Source organism: Betta splendens, chromosome 9, assembly GCF_900634795.4.
Source record: "Betta splendens chromosome 9, fBetSpl5.4, whole genome shotgun sequence".
Lineage (NCBI taxonomy): Eukaryota > Metazoa > Chordata > Actinopteri > Anabantiformes > Osphronemidae > Betta > Betta splendens.
Genome location: NC_040889.2, coordinates 10,295,579 through 10,312,273, shown reverse-complemented (window position 1 = coordinate 10,312,273; position 16,695 = coordinate 10,295,579). Strand labels below are relative to the sequence as shown.

Here is a 16,695-nt window from a genome sequence, read left to right as displayed (position 1 = left end):
CATCCAATAAATATTAAAAAATGTTCATACACATCAATAAACGAAGCAAACAGTTTCTGCCGTCTCGACCACCTTCGTTCAGTAACCTAATCGCGCGTCTGCTAATCAGGAAGTAGACCGTCAAAATAAAAGTTTCGCAACCGGAAGTGTCCGAATGAAATTATGCCATACAAATGTACTCAGGGACCTAACTTAAGTCTGCACAGAACAGATGATACAGAAACATACATGCATACAGTGGATAACACACAAATTAAAGCAAACATTCAACTCAGAGAAGAAAATTCCCAAGGGGTTTTAGTTGTAAATCCATAGGCAACACAAAGCATCAGGTCTCATGGGGAAGCAGCAACACAATTAATCATACCTCTACAAGCTAAACGTGTGAAGGCACCTTTGAGTTCCCCAGACTGTGCTTCCCTCGTGACCCAGGCCATGAGGGAGGCCGCTTTGCAAATGAATTGATATGATAACACATGTAGAATGAATGCAAATAAATGTGTTAAATCAAATAGTTTAGAAACAACCAGAAAGTCTTTTATAACGTTGTATATTTTTGGCTTTGCCTGCAGAGGGTGCGCTTGTTTTTGGGATCGGACTGCGGCGGGGATGACGGGGTGGAGCTGTTAGAGGGGATGCGGACTTTCTTGAAGGCAACTCCGACTCTTTGCGGTTCCCACATCCACACTGACAGACCCGGAGCTTCGGGAACCACCAACATTTGGACGAGCTGTCCGCTGGTGGAGATGTCGCTCCGAATCTACATTCTAACGTTGGGTGAGTTCAGGTTCTTATTAAATACACGTGTTTACGTAAAGCTGCTGATGTGCGTGACTTTCATCTTCTATAGCGGCCAAGATGTTCGCTCCCACCAGCAACAACGCATGTAATTAGATCCATGTGCGAACCATTATCCACTGTTTTGCCTGAAACTTTCCCAGGAAAGTTTTGGAGCCAAATCAACTTTTTACTATTAATTTCATGCGCTGCATTAAATCTGAAAGGATTCTGTTCTACACCCATAACTGAAACCAACCTTATAATGTACTGATGATTTCGCCCGCTCTCCCTCCCTGCTCTCCCCGCAGCCCTGTGGTGCCCCGTCAGCGCGCAGCTCCCGGAGCTGGCGGACGTGTGCACCGAGGGGAGCTGCTACCCCGCCACAGGTGACCTGCTGATCGGCAGGGCGCACAAGCTCACCGCCTCCTCCACCTGCGGCCTGGAGCGGCCGGAGACCTTCTGCATCGTCGGGCATCTGGAGGTGAGTAAAATAACCCAGGAACCCATGAGAAAATAAAACTAACTGGGCAGCGAAAGCCTAGGTATGCCAGCATCATAAATGCAACTTATTTTGGATCAGTAGATTTTCTGCATGTTGTTAATGCCGTATATAAAAAAAGTGAAGTGAACCACATCCAGTTGCCATGATTTGATTGCTGAGGAACAGCTTGTGAGTCATCACAGAGGAATCCTCTGCAGATAACAGCGTTCTCTATACAGTGCAAAATTCATTAAAGTGGTACAAATTGTGGCAGCGGCCTTGAGGATGGCATCTTTATATCAGTAAGCTGCGCTTCTTGACATTTACACATGATGGGAGTCACATTAACTTCAGCCTGTTTCCAGCTGTGTGTGTGGGGGCCGGAGCCTGTTCGGTGTCAGCTGGCCGTCTGTCTGAGTGGGAGTTCAGACATTCCCCTCCTCAATAAAAGCTCTGTGTGCATCACAATCCGCGGCCTGTGTGCATGTGAGCCAGGGCCGACTAGGAGATGTTCTCTCCTTATCCTGAAAGGCATCCTTATGAAATCGCTCACACGCTGTGGGGCCTCGCTGAACTTTGTGAGGATGAGCACGGCCTTTAAGTACGATCAGAGGAGCAGGGAGGGAGTCGAGCCCAACGAGCAGCAGTGTGTTTGCTACCCACTGATAGGTGGAGCCGCTTCGATGACTCTTTTATTTGGTGGAAGATTTGATTGAACTGACTCGTTAACGCTTTTCATGTCCTCTTTGTCTGTCAGGAGGACACAAAATGTTTCGAGTGCAACTCCATAGACATGTACGAGGACAACACCAATAGCCACACCATCGAGAACGTGGTCACCACCTTCGCCCCCAACCGCCTCAAAACCTGGTGGCAGTCAGAGAACGGTGAGAAAACAGAGCAGAGACGCTCCGAGCGCGCGAGCAGCCACTGGATCTGTTCTCACGGGAACCGAGCTCCTTAATGACTAGACAGGAGATCACAGAGCTCGGTGCTGCGGCCAATCGCGGCAGCACCGGGAGGCGGGACATGCAGGTGAGCTGGAGACAGCAGGTGTGCAGGCAAGAAACAGCTGTGCGATGAGACAGAAGGCACTTTAAAGCTTTTAAATTGGTGCCAATTTCAAGTCTCTTGTTCCACAAGCACTTGGTGCAGCCGCTCGCCTGTACCGGCCCGTTCCCATGCGCTCCAAGCAGCGCTGTCATCTGTGTGTGCAAACGCCCCGCTCCCTCTGAGCGGTGGGAATCTGTCAGTGGTGTGAGTCATGGAGGGAGCAGCCGCCAGCGCTGCAGATGGCTTCAAAACACCAGGAAGCTCCACACACACAACAGCCTCGGCTGGGATTTCCTAATTCCCTGAGAGTGGGCTGCTCGGGTTCTGTCTATTGTTTATTATGATTAATAGAGGCTTTATAGATATAGATAGATTGGATGCTACTAAGTATGTGAGCATAAATGTTTAGCTTCTGTTTCACAGATGTTAAATGAGAAAACCTGACATTATATTTATAAGTTAGTGTATAATTACCAAACCGTCCAAACACTAATCTCGTGCATATTATAACGATGCTAATGGACATTTCTGTTCCTTCACTAGTTGCTCTAACTTAACCCTGAGAAGCAGCTACTTGGCTGCACCAACACACCATCTGGGCTGCGTTTCTTTTTAAATGCTGCTTCATTGTCTGAGCAGAGGAGGAGAGACAGCTGTGCGCGTTCATTTCCTGTACGTCCGTGTTCCCTTTGAACTGCAGGTGTGGAGAACGTGACCATCCAGCTGGACCTGGAGGCCGAGTTTCACTTCACGCACCTTATCATGACCTTCAAGGTGCCTGCGCTTTCACACACACAAACACACGGTTGCAGTACAAGTAGGGTACCAGGGGCATGGAGAGACACAGCGCTGAGCAGCTGTGGTGGAGGAATGTAGAAAATGGCTCCTGGTCTCTGGGGAGGAGTGGGAAGCAGAGGAGGAGTGACTGGTCGGCTTGAGTCTGAATGAACTGAAAACCTTTACTGGTGATTATGTCTCTGCTGACAGACGTTCCGTCCGGCGGCCATGATCATCGAACGGTCCATGGACTTTGGAAACACGTGGCAGGTCTACAGATACTTCGCCTACGACTGTGGCATGTCCTTCCCCGACGTGTCCACTGGACCCATGCTCCGGGTGGACGACATCGTCTGCGACTCGCGCTACTCGGACATCGAGCCGTCCAGTGAAGGAGAGGCGAGTTTGCTGCACTTCACTGTATCCAGTGAATCCAGTGGAAAATGTGACCTCGGGTGACCTTCTGTTTCTGTCTCAGGTTATATTTCGGGTGCTGGATCCTGCCTTTAAGATTGAGGACCCCTACAGCCCGAGGATACAGAGTAAGCGAGACTATGTTTGGTTCTCAGACTTTAGTTTAAACAGTAACTTGTCGTCTCCAGCTTCCCTGAACTGGGATGACAGGAAGAGTGCTGGATGGGAATTTCCCATGTGGAAGCGACTTGGCCTTTGTAGTTTGTACACACACACACACACACACACACACACACACACACACACACACACACACACACACACACACACACACACACACACACACACACAACTATGGCTGGGCAGCATCCTTCAGGGCCCGAGCGCTGATGTGACCCTCTGCCCCCCCCAGACATGCTGAAGATCACCAACCTGCGCGTCAACTTCATCAAGCTCCACACTCTGGGCGACAACCTGCTGGACTCGCGCGACGAGGTGACGCAGAAGTACTACTACGCGCTGTACGACATGGTCGTCCGCGGCAACTGCTTCTGCTACGGCCACGCCTCGCAGTGCGCGCCCATGGATGGAGCGCCCACCGGAGCCGAGGGCATGGTACACCCATACAGCCAACACGGAGGGAGGGGGTGAATTAACAAAACATGCGAATGCATCTACAGCTGTGTGGTGTGTGTGTGTGTGTGTGTGTGTGTGTGCGTGTGTGTAGGTCCACGGCCGCTGCGTGTGTAACCACAACACCGAGGGGCTGAACTGTGAGCGCTGCCAGGACTTCTACCACGACCTGCCCTGGAGACCCGCCGAGGGACGGAACACCCACTCCTGCAAGAGTGAGCTCACCCACGTTCACCCTCATTCATTAGTGCCTGTGCGAAGCCGCCGCGTCGTCACGCTCTCCTCCCTCTCGCAGTGTGCGAGTGTAACCGCCACGCCACCTCCTGCCACTTCGACCTGGCCGTCTACCTGGCGAGCGGCAACGCCAGCGGCGGCGTGTGCGACGGCTGCCAGCACAACACGGTGGGGCGTCAGTGCGAGCAGTGCGCGCCCTTCTACTACCAGCACCCCAACCGCGACCTGAGGGACCCGGGCGTCTGTGAACGTGAGCCGCCCCCCGCGTAGCTGCTCGCGGGCCGCCCACGCTCATCTAACCCGCCTCTTGCCTCCGCAGCCTGTAACTGCGACCCGGACGGCTCGCTGCACGGCGGCGCGTGCGACCCGAGGACGGACGTGGCCGCGGGGCTGATCTCGGGCCAGTGCCGGTGCAAGGACAGCGTGGAGGGCGAGCGCTGCGACCACTGCCGCCAGGGGCACTTCGGGCTGGGCCAGGGCCCCCACGGCTGCCTGCGTAGGTCCCCGTCCGCCCGCCTGCGCTCCTAGACGCCAGGAGACTCGGCTTCACTCTCTGTGTGTTTGGCAGCTTGTTCCTGCAACCCGCTGGGCACGCTGCCTGGAGGAAGCTCCTGCGATCCACACTCGGGAAGGTGCTTCTGCAAACGGCTCGCCGACGGACACAACTGTGACCAGTGTCTGGTAGGAGCCGCGCCCTCTGGCCTCGGGCGGTTCCGTGCCTGAGCCGCCGCCGCTTTGACCGTGTGCTGTGTTCTCGTGTCCACAGCCGGAGCACTGGGGCCTGTCCAACGACATGGACGGCTGCAGGCCGTGCGACTGCGACAAGGGCGGCGCCGTGAACAACAAGTAGGTTCAAACGTCAGGTGATCCCATGCGTGCGTTGACAGGAGTCCTCACACCTCCCTCCGCCTCCGCAGCTGTGACCCCCACTCAGGACAGTGCGTGTGCAGGGAGCACATGTTCGGGCGCCGCTGCGACCAGGTGGAGTCCGGCTTCTACTTCATCGCGTTGGACCACTACACCTTCGAGGCAGAGGATGCTAGGCTGGGTCCCGTGAGTGCGCCTCCGCACGCCACTGCGCGCCGCCGCCGCGCACCGTCAGTCCGGGTTTTCCCGCAGTCGTGTGAAAACTGCGTCTCTGTGTCCGTCAGGGCGTGACCATGGTGCCGAGAGCTCACCCGCAGGGCCGGAGCCCCACGTGGACCGGCGTCGGCTTCGTTAACGTGCCAGAGGGAGAATATTTAGAGTTCGACATCAGCAACCTCCCGGACACTATGGATTATGACATCCTCATCCGCTATGAGCCACAGGTAACACACACACACACACACTGAGCCCACGTTTCCATGAGTCGTCTGAACGGGGCCTTGGCTCCGCTCTTCCAGCTGCCTCAGCAGTGGGAGCTGGTGGACATGACCGTCCGCCGCCCTCTCATCGACCGTCCGGACAACTTCAGCTACTGCAGCAGCCAGAGCGAGGACGAGCAGTCCACCTCCCTCCCGCCCGGATCCAGGTCTGTTTGCATCACCGCATCGCCATAGCAATGCTTTAACGCCGACCCGCGCTGACTCGCCGTGTGTTTCAGGCACGTGCTGCTGAGGTCCCCAGTGTGTTTGGAGAAGGGACTGAACTACACGATCCAGCTGAGTCTGCCCCTCTACTCGTCAGACAGCGACGTGGAGAGCCCGTACACGCTCATCGACTCAGTACGTGCGACCTGTGCTCCATGCGTTTACTTTGAGTGTCCACTCTGATCAGCATCCACTCTCCGTGCAGCTGGTGCTGATGCCTCGGGTCAGGGAGCTGGACGTGTTCCATGGGATCGACGGCGAGGGCGCGTGGAACATGTTCCAGCGCTACCGGTGTCTGGAGAGCAGCCAGAGCGTCGTCAAGAGCCCCATGACCGACATCTGCGAGGAGTACATCCTCAGCGTCTCCGCGCTGCTGCATAACGGCGCCATGGGTCGGTAGCAGCCACGCGAACCCGTCCCCCGTCCTTTCGGTTTCACTAACCTAAACCTCCGTCTGCTCGTTCCCCAGCGTGCCAGTGTGACCCCCAGGGGTCGCTCAGCGCCGTGTGCGAGCCCAGCGGGGGCCAGTGCCGGTGTCGGCCCAACGTCGCCGGCAGGAGCTGCGAGCAGTGCGCCCCGGCAACGTTCCTGTTCGGCCCGGCCGGCTGCAGGCGTGAGTGGAGCCACAGTCGCGTGGTTTGTGCGGTGAATGTAAAAGCACGTTACACATGTGATGCCTTTGTTTCCTTCAACACCAGCCTGCGGCTGCGACCCCCAAGGCTCCGTCAGCGCCTTCTGCCACGAGGCCACCGGCCAGTGCACGTGCCTCCCGGGGGCGGCTGGGCGCCAGTGTTCCCACTGCCTGCCGGGGTTCTGGGGTTTCCCCCAGTGCCGCCGCTGCCACTGCAACGGCCACAGCGAGTACTGTGACCCCCAGAGCGGCGTGTGCCAGGGCTGCAGAGACTTCACCGTCGGGCACCACTGCGAGAGGTAGAGCGTGACGGTAATGATGAGGATGAAGGTCACAAAAGAGTCACGCTTGCCTTGTCTGTTTCCAGGTGTTTGAGTGGTTACCACGGCGACCCAGCGCTGGGCTCCGGAGGCCAGTGTCGGCCCTGCATGTGCCCCGACGGGCCCCGCAGCGGAAGGCAGTTCGCCGACAGCTGTTACCTTCTGGCTGATACCAGCCAGCTGGTGTGTGTGTGCAGCCCTGGCTACAAAGGTGAGCATGATGATGATGATGATGATGATGATGATGATGATGATGATGATGATGATGATGATGATGATGATGTGAGCATGAGATGTTTTGATGTGAGCAGTTCAAGTGCAAAGTGTCATCACGTCTTCATTGGCACACACACACACACACACACACACACACACACATACACACACACACACACACACACACACACACACACACACACACACACACACACCCCAGCCCCTCTGTAATTAGCCCGCTGAGCTTGTGAGGGAGCACTAATGTGTGTTTACGCTCGGAGGTCCGTTCTACCTGCTGACTTGCTTCCCGTTCTCCAGGCTCCAGGTGTGACGAGTGCGCTCCGGGCTACTTCGGGAACCCTCTGGTGCCTGGCGGGAGCTGCGTGCCCTGCCAGTGTAACAACAACATCGACATGCATGACCCCGGGTCCTGCGACGCCCAGACCGGCGTCTGTCTCCGGTGCCTGTACCACACGGACGGGTACCGGTGCCAGCACTGCAAACCGGGTTACTACGGCAACGCAGCCTCCCAGAGCTGCAGGAGTGAGTCCAGCTGCTCAATCTGGGTTTAGAATACTGACATTAGGATATAGTAGCTTGACCTTCGCTGCTCTCCACAGGGTGTATGTGTCACTCCGAGGGCACGGTACCTCAGGCCTGTTCATCCGCTGATGAGTGCCAGTGTGACCAGAACACGGGCCAGTGTCCCTGCCAGCCCAATGTCGTGGGTCAGACCTGTGACCGCTGTGCCGCAGACACCTGGAACATTAGCAGCGGGACGGGCTGCCAGCGGTGCGACTGCGACCCCGTCCACTCCTCCAGATCCTCCTGTAACGAAGTGAGTCAGACACAGATGGAGACTATGACAGGACAGATGCACGTTCAGACCATTATCTCACTTCCTGCAATGGCATCACAGCAGTGAATTCCAGAGCTCCACCACAAAGTCTCGTCTCTGCTCGCTACCAAATGCTTTTTATACAATGTGAAGGGCGTTTCTAAACATCCTCGCTGAGAGGAGCAGCAGCAGGACGACATTTAATCACCGTGACCCGTTAATCACGGAGGCCTGTGTTTGTGTGACCAATTCTGATATATAGTCTCCAGCTGTTTGGAAGCAGCTCGTCTGTTTGGAAGCAGCTCCAGTTACTTAAACATTCGAGTCTGCTCGTGTGGATGCGGAACAGGATAGTGTACAGACACTCGGGCTCGCAAACATTTTGGTTTCTGTGTTTCCTGGCTGGAGTCCAGAGGAAGGAAGTCTCAGAATGGAATAACTGGATACACATCGCTCTAAGAGGAGAACTTTTGTCAAACTACAAAGCTCCATTGTGTCAGCATGCTTCACAAAGGCCATGAAATACAAGGGTTCAAAAAGGACTAAATTAATCCTCTTGCTTTTTGTATCAATGCTGTAGGTTTCTGGACAGTGCATATGCAAACCTGGCTTTGGTGGCAGGACATGCCGGGAGTGCAAAGAGCTGTTCTGGGGGGATCCAGAAGTCAAATGTCACGGTAGGTCCGACAAGCCAACAAAGAATCCCAGTGTGTCACCCGGGACGTAGACTCGCTTCCCAGTTGAGGAGGAGGAGGCGTGTCCAGGGGAGGGGGACAGAGAAGCGACCACTGCGTTGCTCATGAGAACCAGATGTTCTCTGGAACTCACAGCATCCCATCTATGTCATGGGCCAACACCCTGAGGACTCGCTCCCTGTCCCGGAGGGCTCTGAGGCTGCTGAACCAGCTGGACCCCTCTTCCTATCTGCACTGATGATATAATGCACCAGTTCATGGGAAACCTCCTCAGATCCGTCAGCGCTGATGATGAAACCACAGCAGCTGAAGGTTTATTGTTTTGGAAGCTGAGATTTGTTTTCTCACTTAATTTCTGGGTTTCCAGCTTGTGATTGCGACCCTCGGGGAATCTCCAGCGGGCAGTGCCACCGTGCCACAGGCCAGTGCGCCTGCGTGGAGGGCGTTTCCGGCGCGCGCTGCGACAAGTGTGCCAGAGGCTACGTGGGCAAGTTCCCGGCCTGCGAGCGCTGCCACCAGTGCTTCGCCGGCTGGGACAGCGTCGTCGGCGAGCTGGTCAACCAGACCCGGCGCCTGGAGGCCCAGGTTACGGAGCTCCAGACCAGCGGGGTGACGGCGCCTTACAGAGAGCTGATCAGCAGCCTGGAGAGGAACGCCAAGGCCGTCAGAGACATCGTGGAGAGCGACCCCGCGGCAGCGAAGCTGGAGCAGATCCAGGAGCTGATGCAGCAGATTATGTAAACGCACCGACAGATGAAGACGCAGGCGTGAAGTGACCTCTTTGTGCCCGAGCTCATCGCTGTGTTCTGTCCTCAGCGGCTTGATGTCCTACCTCAACGGAGAGGTAAACACGACGAGGGAGACGCTGGACCGGCTCCACGCTGACTCCAATGCCACCAGCTCCGGTCTGGACGCGCTGACGGACGAGGCCAAACAGCTGGAGCTGAGGGTCCAGGATCTGACGCAGCTGGTGTCCAACATCAAAAACGCCAACATCCAGGGTGAGAAACCTCCGTTTTGACGTTTCCGCTCCGCACCCTGACAGAAACCGTGACAGGTCGTGTGTTCCCAGGTGCCATGGACAGCATCAGGGATGCGCACGAGCAGTCCCGGATGGCGGAGGCCCGCGCCAACGCCTCCACCAGCGACCCCACAAACACGGTGAAGCAGTCGGCCGCCACACGCAAAGAGACAGAGGACCGACTGAGCAGCGGTCAGAAGGAGTTCGACCGCAGGCACCAGAGGAACGAACAGAAGCTGGAAAAGCTGTCCAACGAGCTGGAGAAGTTTGACCTGTCACCGCTCAGCGAGAAGGTGGGAAACAGCGTGTAGATGCTGCTGAAAGCCACCGAACTCTGACACCTCTCGTCTTAAATCTGATCATCATTCTGCAGACGTGCGGAGGTGCGGCTGAAGGTGACGCCTGCTCCGCCTCCCCCTGCGGCGGATTGGGCTGCGTCGGCCATGATGGAGCAGCTCACTGCGGAGGGGAGGGATGTAAAGGTCTTCATACAACCTCCCAGAGTGCGCTGAAATCTGCCAAGAACCTGGACCAGGAGATCCAAGCAGCCATGCAGGAGGTGGACAAGCTCTCTCGGATGGTGAGGCCTGTTCCTTTCATTGCATCTGCTGTCGAATATCTCTGCACATCTGATCGGATCTGTGCACACAAGGTCACAGAGTTTGTTTCTGCTCAGGTCTGGGACGCCAGCGTGCGAGCGAACGAGGCCAAGGCCAATGCTCTGGAGGTGCTGAAGAAATCCAACCGCAGCAAGGAGCGGGTGGAGCAGAGCAACGACCAGCTTCGCAACCTCATCCAAGACATACGAGACCTTCTGACAAGTGAGTCCAACTAAAATTGTTTTTTAGTGCATAGAAGTTAAAAAAAATACATCATCTGCAAACACATCACTTCTGGTGATGCAGACGAGAAGGCAAACATGTCCGTGATCGAGGCGGTGGCCAACGAGGTGCTGGCCCTGGAGATGCCCACCTCGTCAGAGAAGCTGCAGGAGCTGACGAAGGAGATCAGGGAGAAGGTCGGCACGCTGACCAGCGTGGAGACGATCCTGAGCCAGAGCGCTCAGGACATCCAGGCTGCCGAGGCGCTGCTGAGGCAGGCCAAGACCGCCAGGTAATACAGCACGCTGGCTGCAGAACGTGGAACTAGGCAGACATCCAGAATCTCTCGCCTTACATGTTCTGCATCCTTTTGCCAAGAAGTGAAGAAGCACAGCAGCTCATAAGCAGCTCTTTTACTGTTCTGCGTTATTCACTACCAATGCTGTGAAATCCATGCCTAAAATTTCAGCGTGGGCCAAACAGGAACAATCATTTGCCATCCTTATTTGCCTCACTTGCACCTTTCCTGACCATATGGCACCACCCAGTGGCCGAATTAAGAAATACACAATTAATCAATCCCACAGAGGGTCAATCTTAATCCTTAAAGACACCTTCATTTAAGTAATGCTATGCTGAAACTAAACCAAGCTACTAACTATTTGCGTGTTTGCCAGTGAGCAGGCGTCCAACAAGAAGGTTGCCGCAGAGACAGTGATGGCAGCCCTAGATGAGACTGTGCGGGCTCAGAACATTGTCAAGGAGGCCATCCAGCTGGCCCAAAACAACACCAAAGGAACCATGGACCTCGTGGAATCTGTGAGTTTGACCTCAGTGATCATTCTAAGGTGGATGCTGACACCACCAGGGCTGCTATCCCTGGCTTTACTATTTGTTAGCCATTTATTGTTGTTGCAATATACATGGTTGCAATGGAAACCAGCCTTCTGATACCATCAGCTTCAATGTGTGCGTGTCAGGTGGACACAGAGACGGCTAAGTCAGAGCTCCGGCTGGGCAACACTACGGGTCGTCTGGTGCAGCTGGAGAGGGAGATTGGCCTTCTAAGACAAAACAGGCTGGAAATGGACCAGACTGTAGATAGGGTTGAGCGGATCACAGAGAAGGCCCAAGTGGATGCAGAAAAGGCCCAGCAGGTGCTACACCAACATCTGCGCAATTACAATTAGCCGCCGTATGACTGTAGGTAATGAGGACTGCTCTGTCCCTGTAACATCTGCTCTTGCTTGTGTAGGAGTTTGAGGAAAAGGTGAAAGACAAATTCGAGCAGGTGGAGGACCTGATGGTGGATAAAGGGGAGGCTGTGCTGCAGGCGACGAGAAAAGCTACCGAACTGCAGCAAGAGGCCATAGAGCTGCTTGATCAAAGCAGTAGGAAACTACAGAGACTCGGAGGTAACCCTATAGAACTGATGGAATAGTAATGTCCACTCAGGCCACTTAAACCATAACGCCCTGCTGTTTTTTGCCTTCAGAGCTGGAGAAATCGTACGAGGCCAACCAGCTCATCCTGGAGTCCAAAGCTGCAGAACTGGCTGAGCTGGAAAAAATCGCCCGTCAGATTCTGGACGAGATAAGCTACAAAGTGTTACTGTACAGCACCTGCCAGTGATGGCAGTGGTGCCTATGTCTGGAAAGCATTCGAAAATACTTTCTCCAAATGGTCCTGAGTGTAGTTATAGTTATGTTCAGCTCACCATGTTCTGTTTTATGATGCCAAGATCATTTTACAGGTCATACACAAAAGAGAAAGGGCCACTGTGACCTCAGTGCTAGCAACCAAAAATGTGGAAAATATAAAATACTGTGGCTGTATAAGCTACAACGTGTGTGTATTTATACATATGACTAAACATTAAACATGAACGTTTTGTATGTTCTGTAGAATAAGATCAGATATTAACAGTGTGGACAAAGAATTAAACACATTAATGAATAGTACACTTAACATTCAAGTGCCTATATAGAAAAGGTTATAAACTGGTTTTGAACAGAAATTGTTTTGTACTTTTGACAAATATTTATTCCCATTAAAATAGATCAAGCTCTGTGAAATAAAATTATACTCATGAAGAGGACAATCCCAGGACCTGGACCTGTTCTTTTCTTGTACGTTTATGATGTTATTTCATGGAAATCTCTGAATCCGAGATGAAACAAAAGGCGACAGAACTGTTTCCAAACCATCAACACTGATGTTATAAGATAATCATGTAGAGCAGCAGCAGTTTGTGTAGGTTTCAGATAATACGAGAGCAATATTGAGCTAGACATGGAATCATTAAGGAACAGAAAGACTTTTAAGCAGTTTTTCGCAAGCTGGCAACTTGACAAACCACACTGAAGCAGGTTTAACACACTGAGGTTATTGAAAAATTACTCCTTCACTGGATTGATCCATTTTTCACAACTTGTGAAATATAAGGCTTGTGTCCAGATAGTAACATATAGATATGGATTTATAACCTTGAACAATGTTAAATCAAAATACTGTTTCCTTTTACTAGTTCTCAACCCAAATAAACATCAGCAAGTTCTTAAAAATAGTTTTTAACAACTTTTCATTAGAACTGTGTTGTTTTTTTTTTAATTCTGGTTAAAGAGTTAAGACAGTGTCAGATAGTGGGTCTAGTCTCTGCTGGAGGGGTTATGTGGCGCTGCTGCTCCTTCCAAAGGGCCTGAGCTGGGAACCGGGAGCAGCTGGCCGCCATGCATTCGTTCATTGACCCGCAGCTGGCAGCCATCCTGCAGCATGCGGAGAGCTATTCTGGCAATGTTGCGTGAATCATCCAGGCCAGAGTGAGGCCGACCTTCGTACTGTAGACCCAGCTTCTCCAGCATGGTGCTGAGCTTCGTCTGTGCACGAGGGACCTGAAGGAAGGAAAATCAAAAGCTGGTGAAGAGGAGTTTCTGAAATGGCTGCAAAGATACAACATTAGAGTCTATTGATTATCTAGAACTGTTCATATAAATAAAGATGCAATTTCAGTTTTAATGTCATTGTTTAAAAAAGCAGTTTATACTAATGCTTTAAGACTAATATGTTAAACTGTTTCCTCCAGGTCATTATTTTAACTTATTCTTGTAAAAAACATGCATTTGTTTCCACATAACATTGAACTTGGTAAAACTAGTTAAAAATGTACCTTATAGAAGTTCCCATACGATTTTCGTATGTTTATCCACTTTTTGGCAAAGTGAGGATATCTGATTCGACTTATGCGACACTGGATTTTTAGGAACTTGCTCATATCCCAGGCCCTTAGAGAACACGTAAAACAAGATGCTGAGTCATTTGCGAGTTGAATCAAGTAAATGTGAACATTTGAAGCTGGGTTGCATTTAAATGTCCTACCCGTCCGTCAAAAAGGCATATTTGTATTTTGTTCCAAGTTCCCTTTCCTGAAGCCAAGCTACAACTTTCTGTAGGACCTCTGGGAATGGATCTGCTTCATCAACCATTTTCTGCTCAACAAAACAATATAATTAATGTATTAACAGCTTATTACATTATCGTGATGCCAAAAAAGTCTGAGTCTCACTCACCTGTTTTATTCCTGTTAAATTCACACAAAAGTCTGAAAGCTGTGGGTTCAACTCTGGTTTTACATATTCCCGAAAAGTGTCCACCTAAAGAATAAATATAAAACACATGGTTACACTTCAGCAGGGATGCATGTTCTCCACATTAGCAACAGAATCTTTTTGCCTTCATTAAAAATTCAACTTACAATTTCTAAAGTGTGCGTGCTGATGAGAACCATGGGGAACTCTATGATTTCGTGCAGGAAGCCTGAAGGGTTATCCTCCTCACACGTTGCTTCAAAGTCCACAACGCAGATATAGTCATAGTAGGTGTCTGTGGGTCCTCCCTCTGCTGCAGACTGCAACAGCTTCTGCTTCTTATAGTGGCTTTTCAATCTCTTCTTCATGACATCCTTCACACCCCTTCACATAAAGTGACAGAAAGTAAAGTGTAGGATTAAAAACACATGCCAACAGCGTTTGAAATGAGGAAATACTATGACTCATACAGTACCTTGTGTCAAGTTTAAGCTCCGCTAACTTGTCACGAAGCTCATCTTTCGTCATGCGGTTGATGTGTCCATTAGCCAAGGCGATCTCTTTGTACACGGGGTGACTGAAGTCGCTGTTTGACTGAGACGCAGAATCCTCAGCAGGACATTCTCCAGCAGGACAAAGCCTGTTGTTAGACTTAGCCTGAGGAAGAGTGACGTCGGTCAGTGGTGGACTGAAGGCACGGTAAACAGTTCGGCTCACAAGCTGTACTATAAGCAATGATCTCTCGTTTTATAAAATTAATTTAAACACAATTACAAAACACCAACCTTCTCGTCTTCTGTTGTACTGGACATGTTCACGTTGACGTCCTTGGCATGAAGGTTCTCCTTGTGCTCATCCATTTAATGTATACGTTCTTAAATAGACAATAAAAAACTTGATAAAAGCCTTAAGATGAATTTATTTACTAAGTCTCCACGCACACGCCGATGTAAACAGCGCTTAATGTTGTTAGCCTAAGAAGCTAACAGCTTAGCTAACGTAACTATCAAAACAATCCGCGTGACGTAACTAAATTAAACCCACCTACTACAATGTTAACGCGTAAACCTCATCCCAGCTGGACAATATCTAAAGTACACACAAGACAACACGCTGTGAGGGTCTTGAGCGCCATCCGCAGAAACAACAAACTTTTTCTAACTGGACAGTTATGACGACTTCCGGTTTGCGCCAAAACACAAAGGGAGCTCAACAGCGCCACAGAGTGGTGCGGATGATTACCTGCAACCGTCTTTATTATTACGTTATTATTGTGTGTGTATTATTGAGCAAGGTTATGTACAAACAGGTAGTGAATGCAAAAGCCTACATGATCATTTCTATTGTATTCTGTATCTCTGCAAACTAAGAAAAATCCTTTGTAGAAATTAATTAAAATATTATATGATTATATATAATTATATTTTAATTGTTAATATGTATAAAGTAACTGTGGGAAACGAAAACAGTACAAACAGTATAAAAAAATGTAAAAATAAAAAGTCAAAATAGTAATTGTACTCAGGGAGCATGTATCAGCCCTGCAATAGTTCTAGTTTTCTCTTTAAACATAGACAGTAATAACTAGATTTACTCGGATGGTTGCATTGCTCATACCTGACAGCCTGGGGTCAGTCTCTTCACTGCTGTGTCTGAACCCTACCTGGCTGTGTCCGGGTGACTCATGCCTCCCTGAGGGGAATAAACCCTGGCAGAGGCAGAGCAGCGTGCAGGCTGAAGACGAGCAGCAAAGCACAACGTGAATAATGAACCTGCAAAATTGGATCAAAGATTCATGAGTCACAAAACAGCTGGAATGTGGACTCGGTCAGTGAGGTCTCAGGTCCAACGGAGGAACTGTGGAGAATGTCTAGAAGACTAAAGGACAGCTAGTGCTGACAGATTCACTGGTAGAGCATGTAGAACGTGGAGAGATAAGCTTAGGACCATTCTCAGGCATCAGTCTGGAGCATCTGTTGCTCGTGTTCCTTAGGCCTGGAAATATTCACTTATTGCTCCTGAGCCAAAAGCAGCTGAAGAGTAAATCTAAAGAAGAGGCCTGACACCTCTTCCTTAGTCAACTCAGTGTGTATTTCAGTGAGACTGATAGTACAGCAAAACATGCACAGAAAACACGAGTTAATAACACATTGAATTTTCTAAAATATACAGATATTATATTTAACTAAACCATCTCATTCTTTTATTTTCTTTAAGGAGATAAAAAGAATATTATTGAGCCCTGCAGGGAGAGTGAGAGTGAGGGAATAATACATAAAAAAGATAACTGCCCACAGGCAGCTCATTAGTTGATCATTTTATTTTAAAATAACAAACACAATGCATTCTTTTAAAAGAGAGGCCCTGAACACACACAGGGATGTCTTCAGTCAAACTTCAATGACTTTAACTCACTGCCATTTGGTACTAAACAACAACGTTTGGTTGATCATCTTTGAGATCTTGACGGTTGCAGGTTACTCTGCTCATGGAGTGCATTTACACTGAATTGTGCTTTCGTACTTTTAGTGGCAACAGTCTTTTTTTAATTATGCTATTGTTCCCCTGAAGGGCATGTTCCTCCTCCACGACTGCACAGCCGGCGGTGTTTGCCATTTTACATAAG

General features: G+C 50.8%; 2 protein-coding genes across 3 annotated transcripts; one reads left to right on the top strand and one right to left on the bottom strand.

Annotated features, from left to right (window-relative positions):
* Positions 1-618: 618 nt before the first annotated feature.
* lamb1b (laminin, beta 1b) lies at positions 619-12,591 on the top strand. Its single transcript, XM_029162822.3, has 33 exons — positions 619-777; positions 1,089-1,261; positions 2,019-2,148; positions 3,015-3,088; positions 3,302-3,490; positions 3,570-3,633; positions 3,918-4,120; positions 4,233-4,353; positions 4,434-4,622; positions 4,692-4,868; positions 4,941-5,053; positions 5,139-5,218; positions 5,290-5,425; positions 5,524-5,682; positions 5,758-5,885; positions 5,958-6,078; positions 6,149-6,335; positions 6,413-6,556; positions 6,642-6,873; positions 6,942-7,105; positions 7,429-7,653; positions 7,731-7,948; positions 8,529-8,625; positions 9,011-9,380; positions 9,460-9,644; positions 9,716-9,957; positions 10,038-10,244; positions 10,341-10,485; positions 10,570-10,777; positions 11,163-11,304; positions 11,466-11,642; positions 11,741-11,900; positions 11,981-12,591. Exons 1-33 carry the CDS (start codon positions 636-638, stop codon positions 12,115-12,117), a joined length of 5,439 nt encoding a protein of 1,812 aa, XP_029018655.2. The 5' UTR covers positions 619-635; the 3' UTR covers positions 12,118-12,591.
* A 489-nt stretch (positions 12,592-13,080) lies between these two features.
* eri1 (exoribonuclease 1) lies at positions 13,081-15,272 on the bottom strand. Of its 2 annotated transcripts, XM_029162824.3 has the most exons (8): positions 15,114-15,272; positions 14,855-14,943; positions 14,545-14,726; positions 14,237-14,453; positions 14,052-14,135; positions 13,861-13,970; positions 13,652-13,766; positions 13,081-13,376 (listed from the first exon to the last, which is right to left on the bottom strand). In XM_029162824.3, the coding sequence occupies exons 2-8, from the start codon at positions 14,927-14,929 to the stop codon at positions 13,134-13,136; spliced, it is 1,026 nt and encodes a 341-aa protein (XP_029018657.1). In that variant the 5' UTR covers positions 14,930-14,943; positions 15,114-15,272; the 3' UTR covers positions 13,081-13,133. The 2 variants fall into 2 exon arrangements, with proteins under 2 accessions (XP_029018657.1, XP_029018656.1); XM_029162823.3 differs by having other exon boundaries at positions 14,855-15,247.
* Between the last annotated feature and the right edge of the window lie 1,423 nt (positions 15,273-16,695).

Excerpts from the sequence above, each read along its gene's own strand:
- lamb1b (XM_029162822.3), top strand. The coding sequence starts at position 636 with ATGCGGACTTTCTTGAAGGCAACTCCGACTCTTTGCGGTTCCCACATC. Across the intron at positions 3,491-3,569 it reads AGCCGTCCAGTGAAGGAGAG|GTTATATTTCGGGTGCTGGA; the intron begins GCGAGTTTGCTG and ends TTTCTGTCTCAG. Across the intron at positions 10,486-10,569 it reads CATACGAGACCTTCTGACAA|ACGAGAAGGCAAACATGTCC; the intron begins GTGAGTCCAACT and ends CTGGTGATGCAG.
- eri1 (XM_029162824.3), bottom strand. The coding sequence starts at position 14,929 with ATGGATGAGCACAAGGAGAACCTTCATGCCAAGGACGTCAACGTGAAC. Across the intron at positions 13,971-14,051 it reads ATTTAACAGGAATAAAACAG|AAAATGGTTGATGAAGCAGA; the intron begins GTGAGTGAGACT and ends TTTGTTGAGCAG. Across the intron at positions 13,377-13,651 it reads CGTATGGGAACTTCTATAAG|GTCCCTCGTGCACAGACGAA; the intron begins GTACATTTTTAA and ends TCCTTCCTTCAG.